Genomic DNA, 6,013 nt, shown 5'->3' with positions numbered 1-6,013 from the left:
GGTTTGAGATGATATCTCATTGTGGTTTTGATTTGCATTTCTCTAATGATTAATGATGTTGAGCATTCTTTCATGTGTTTGTTGGCGATCTGTATATCTTCTTTGGAGAAATGTCTATTTAGGTCTTCTGCCCATTTTTGGATTGGGTTGTTTGTTTTTTTGTTATTGAGCTGCATGAGTTGCTTATAAATTTTGGATATTAATCCTTTGGGGCAGAGCGTGAAGGTTTACTTTGCCTGCTGTCTGTATGCGTGCCTGGCCCCAAAGGCAGAGGGAGTGGGGGAGGCACCTTGAACAGATTCTTCTCCCTCCTCCCCACCCCCCTCCCCACCCCCGTCATCTTAGGGACAGAGCTAGAACTTAACCCAAGCCCCTGAGTGCCAAGTATTTATCCGTTTAACCCATATCTATCCAGTGCCAGCCCTCTGCATAGAGTGCCAGTGTTTAAGGCTCCAAGGATATAACAGTGAACAGAACAGACAAGAGCTCTGACCTCATGGAGTTGGCATCGTAGGCAGGAAGACAGAGAGTAAACTGATCAATATTTCTAGGGACCAGTAAGAGTCATGTGATAGAAAGTTGCTAGGGGGAGGGCTGGGAATGGTGGCTATTAGTTAGAATATGCAGGGAAGCCCTTTATGTGGAGGTGATGTTAAAATTGACCAACAGGTGATTTTAGGGCGCAAGCCACGAAGATGTGGAAAAATAATGTTTTAGGCAGAAGGGACAGAAAGTGTAAAGGTGCTGAAGAGGAATAAGCTCAACATGTTTAAGGGATGAGAGGGCCAGGCAGGGCCGAGTGTGGTGGAAACAGAAAGGGATATAAAATGAATTTGAGGAGTTAGGATTTAGGCTATGCAGGGCCTTGTAAGCTATAGAAAAGTTTGGATTTACTCTGAGTAAGATGGAGGGGAGTTGTTGATCAGAGGATTATCATGATCTGATTTACTTTTTAAGGGAATCCCTTTCAGCTGAGTAGAGAATAGAGGGGAGAGAAGAGGCCAGTTAGGAGGCTGTTGTAGTAGTTTTGGGAAAGAAATGATGACAGCTTACACTAGGACAGTGTATCAGTCAGCGATTTCCACAATACTGCTGTGTAACAAACTACCCCCAAAGTCAATGGTTAACAACAAGCTTTTATTCTCACGCTCACTTCTCTGCAAGTTGACCATGGTTTGGCTGGTCTAGGTTGACCTTGTCTGGGCAGCTCTGCCTCAGACTGCACATGGCCTGGCTCCATACTATAGGTTAGGCTCAGGGCCGCTCCCCTTGTCTTTGTCCCGGGCTGAAAGTGTGGCAGCTACTTGGGGAAGCTCTTTTCCTGGAGGATTACTGGAGCACAAGGGCAAGGCAAATGGCACAAGCACGTTCAAAGCTTCTGTTCACATCATGTCCACTAACATTCCCTTGGCCAAAGCAAGTGTGTCACCAATAAGACAGGGAATTTTGCTTCAGTCACAGTGGGAGAGGAAAGGGTAAATATTTGCTGAATGATAAGCCAAACTATCACAGATGGTAAAGGAGAGAAGTTGGGAGAATTTAAGACATGCTTGTGAGTTAAGCTGGCCAGATTTGTAGTTGCATTGGACCTAGGGTACTACTATTCCACCAGCTACCTCAGCTTTCTCAGGTGCCTCTGCTTGAATACTTCAATGACTGGGAGCTCTCTCCCTCCCTAGGCAACACTTCAGGGCAGTCCTACCAATCGCAAAAGCTGACCTGAACTTGAGCCCAGATCATTCTGGTACACACCCCGGGCTCTGGCTCTGCCAACCTGCGTTGTCTAGGCCCATCTTCCCTCTGACAGATTATAGAGCCTCACTCTTGCATGCTGAACAGCGCAGTGCCTTCATCAGGCCCAGCTTGGGCTCACGGACTGTGGTCATGCACGGCCATGCTGACATGAAGTCTTTGCCGGCCCCTCTTGGTTCTGTGGGGGGCTCTGAGTAAGCCTAGGGAATGTCTGCTGCCACCCGCTTCATTAGGACACACCCCATCTCCATTTGTAGGCCTGGTTCTTTTACTTACAAAAATGACACAAGCACGTTGAAAACAAATCCAACAGTGCAGAAGTAAAAGTCCTTGCCCTTCCCACACAATCCCATTCCCCGGATATAGCCACTTTAACAATTTAGTGTGTTATCTTCCAGATCTTTTTCTTGTTTTCTCATCAAACTGTTTGTCTTGGATGTGCTCCCATGGGAACATATGTGTAACAGCCTCGTTCTCCTTATTGTCTGTGTCAGAGTCCAGAGTTGGACTGTATCCATAATTGATTTTAATATTCTTCCTATTGATCAGTTGTTTTGTTTTTATGGTATTAGAAACATTGCTGCAGTGAACATTGTTGCATACATATTTTTGGTGCATGTGTATAATTATTTATGAAGTTTGATTACTAGACAAGGAACTGCAGAGCCAATTTAAAATTTTCTTGGTAGATATAGACAAACTGCCTCCACAAAAGCTCCCACCAGCTATGTCTGAGCATCGTGCTTTATGCTTCCATGAATGTCACCTTAGAGCATGGTGGATTTTTTTTCAGCTTTTTTTGACTCTGGGGAGGTTGGGGTCAGTTAAGACTCCCAGATTGTTTTTGCATGTACTAATGTATATGTTAGCATCTGGTTAAAATAACCTGGTACATGTAATTTCCTGTCCACACTCAGGAATCACCACTTATGAGAGATGGTGAAGAAAAAAAGAGAATGAAGGAGATAATGATTGGCGAGAGGGGAGTTGTTAGCTGGGAGGGAGTTGGGAGCAAAGAAGCCCAGCGCCCAGTGTCCCATCAAGACCCCCATGCTGGCCCCCTGTGACCTCCCCAACCTGAGTCTGGGGCAGCTGCCCCAGATCCAGGCAGACCCCCGTCCCCAGGCTGACGCATATCTCCTGGTTACACCCAGACCACACTGTCGGAGGAGCCAGGCAGGCCTCAGATGCTGACCCCCCAGGGTCCGTGTGTGGATGGCTTCGAGGAGCCAGGAGAGCGGCAGCGAGCCCTCAGTGCAGTCAGCGTCCTCACCAGCGTTCTGGAAGGTCAGCCCTGGTGTCATCCAAACACTGCCCGCTTCTAGTCTGAGCACCCTCACAGTTAACCGGGCCTGAGCCAAGTTCACCCCGGCTGCTTTGCCTGCCTTGGACATCCGCACAGCTGTCCCAGACTTTTCAGCCTCTGTGGCCTGTCCTGGGTGTCTTTTCATCTGTTCCAGCTTGTTTTGTCCTGGACACCCTCAGGAGCCATGTCTGTGTTTCTTCCAAGTATCCCCACAGCTGTCCTGGCCTGTCCTAAGTGCTCATTGGTCTCATCCTGTCCTCTCCCAAGCATCCCCATGTCTGCTGGGACCATGCCATCCCAAGCATGCCTGTTCTAGCTTATCCCAGCTGTCCCCATATCTACCCCAGGTTATTCCAAGCCTCCCACATCTGTCCAAGCCTGTCCCACTTTAGGCAACCTCACATCCAATCCATCCTGAACTTGGCACCCCCCTGATTTGTCCTCTCCTGTCCAATATGACTTCTGTCCCAGGCATCCCCCCCTGCATCTGTCCTGACATGTCCCAGATATCCACATCTATTCCTACCTGTTGGGTCCTGGGTGTTCTTATATCTGAACTTGCCTGTCTCAGATGTTGTCTCAGCCTATACCTCCCCTGAGTGTCCCCAGATCTATGTGGGAGTGTTGTCTCAAGAGAGCCCACATCTGTCCTAATCTATCTTGTCCCAGTTTTCCCCATACCCATCCTGGTTTTCTGTCCCTGTGGCCCTCTTCTCCCATATTCCCAGAGTAAGGAGCCAGGACACAGGCCACTCTTTCCCTTAGTCTTCCCTGCCCCTCTTTCTGTCCCCCTGTCATGTAGCAGCCCTGTCATCTCCTGGGTAGGTCATACATCTTTTCTGGAATACCACGAGTTATATAAGAGTCGGTCAACAAAAACAAACCAGCTCACTGGCTCTCTGCCCCGCCCCCTCCCACCCAGAGTTGGAGTCTCACCGCAAGTATCCGCCATGCTGGAATCGCTTCGCCCAGCGCTACCTGATCTGGGAGTGTTGTCCACTGTGGATGTCCATCAAGCAGAGAGTGAAGTTCATGGTCATGGACCCATTCGCCGACCTCACCATCACCATGTGCATCGTGATTAACACACTCTTCATGGCACTGGAGCATTACAACATGACAACTGAATTTGAGGAGATGCTGCAGGTCGGAAACCTGGTAAGGGCTGCTGGCAGCTGACTCTCAAATGGGTATCGTGTTGTGAAGGGCTCTTGGCCAGCTGGCACAGCCTTCGTGGGTAACGGAGGAGGGACTCAGAACACGAAAGGATCTTCTCAATATAGGAGTCATTGTGGAAGACCTTGTGGAAGGAGCCTCAGGATCAGCTTTTGTGAGAGATGTAATTGCGAGTGAGAGGTTGGGGATAAAGATGCCCAAAAGCTAGAAAACAAAAGTGAGTTGAGTGTGAGCCTGAAATGTGTGGGGACATGAGGTGTGGCAGTTAGTAATGGAGGAGGAGAGTGTATGCAAAAAGAGGCAGTTCTCTTAGGGAAAGGATGGATGCATGGCTGGATGGAGAGAAGGAGGAAGGGAAGGATAGAGAGATAGATGGATGGATGGATGGATGGATGGAGTGAGTAAATCAGGCAGAGCCAGATTTGAATTCTGACTCAGCTCTTACTAACTATGTGACCTCAAGCAAATTACTTAGTTTCAGTAATTGGTACAGTAAGTATTTGTTGAATTTAATAAATGTAAAATTAGTATGACAATATCAACTCATAGGAAGCTAACGAGGATTGAATAAGATAATGTGTATAATGTGCTTGACTCAGAGTTTGATAAACAATAAGCACTCAAATAAATGATAGCTGTGTTTATTATCTTTGTTATTATCTTTGTTATTAAGGAGACTGTCCCTGGAAGTCAGAATGTCTGGGTTCTAATTCTGATTTTTTTCTTCTTGACACCAAATCAAGTCCTAGCTCTTCACTCTGAAGATGGAAAACTGAGGCCAGAGAGGTGACATAGTGATGGCATAGCTGGGCATGTAGCTGTTGTCTCCTGACTCTGGGGGACAGGGTCCTACTGGCTCTGTCCAGGTAAACAAAGGGTTGGCCCTTCTGCAGAAGATCCTAGAGCAAGGCTGCAGAGAGCCCACTGGCCTCTGAAAGGAGCTCCTGGGATCATCACTGAGGTTGAGTGGGGGGAGGGGGGTCATTCAGTCTCTCCTCTTGCAGACCCAGCCCTGTCTTGGTCCCAGCTGCACAGGTGGCCCCCACAGGTAGGCATGTCTCCTACACTGTGGAGTGTGAGGATTCTCTTCCCTTATTACTTTCCATATCCAGAACTCTAGATAGTTCTCTACAGGGTCTATTCAAATTTTTTCACAAATGTGAGTCCATTTTGCTGTGATTCTGCTTTTCTTTTCTTCTTCTGTATACAAACAGAAGGAAAAGCTAGATATCACTCTGTAGGAGTCTCGTGGCACAATTGTGCCTGCCTTGTGTTGGGTGGTCTTTAGAGGGTGGTTACATAGGATTTCAGTTGAATACAGTTTTAATGGAATGTGACCGTTGGGTTGGACTGAGCAGCAGTCAAGGTGATGAAGAGCACTGGTGGCTTCCCTGGAGCATTAAATTGTGATTGAATTGCAGTTGTGTTAAATTTGTGGTTCAGTTATTAGTAATAGGTCATGTCATTGGATTACAGCTCTATTTGGTTCTGTTTAGATAGCTTTATTGCTAGTATGTAAGGTTTTGATTGTCTTGCAGTTAATATATTCTAGATGGTTTAAATATTAAATGTAAAGAAACAAAATCACAAAAATAAGCATGGGTAAATAATCTTGGTGTGAAAAAAATCCTGGGCTTCCCTGGTGGCACAGTGGTTGAGAGTCTGCCTGCCGATGCAGGGGACGCGGGTTCGTGCCCCGGTCCGGGAAGATCCCACATGCCGCGGAGCGGCTGGGCCCGTGAGCCATGGCCTCTGAGCCTGCGCGTCTGGAGCCTGTGC

General features: G+C 47.5%; 1 protein-coding gene across 1 annotated transcript in view; it reads left to right on the top strand.

The window, feature by feature from the left end:
* SCN5A (sodium voltage-gated channel alpha subunit 5) overlaps positions 1-6,013 on the top strand; it is a 105,352-nt gene that overhangs the window by 47,278 nt on the left and 52,061 nt on the right. The window contains exons 13-14 of the mRNA XM_007110492.3: positions 2,907-3,039; positions 3,981-4,216. Of these exons, the coding sequence (XP_007110554.2) occupies positions 2,907-3,039; positions 3,981-4,216 (369 nt within the window). The remainder of the gene's footprint in view (positions 1-2,906; positions 3,040-3,980; positions 4,217-6,013) is intronic.

Source organism: Physeter macrocephalus, chromosome 18 (assembly GCF_002837175.3).
Source record: "Physeter macrocephalus isolate SW-GA chromosome 18, ASM283717v5, whole genome shotgun sequence".
In the NCBI taxonomy this organism is placed as follows: domain Eukaryota; kingdom Metazoa; phylum Chordata; class Mammalia; order Artiodactyla; family Physeteridae; genus Physeter; species Physeter macrocephalus.
This window is presented reverse-complemented; position numbering and strand designations above follow the sequence as displayed.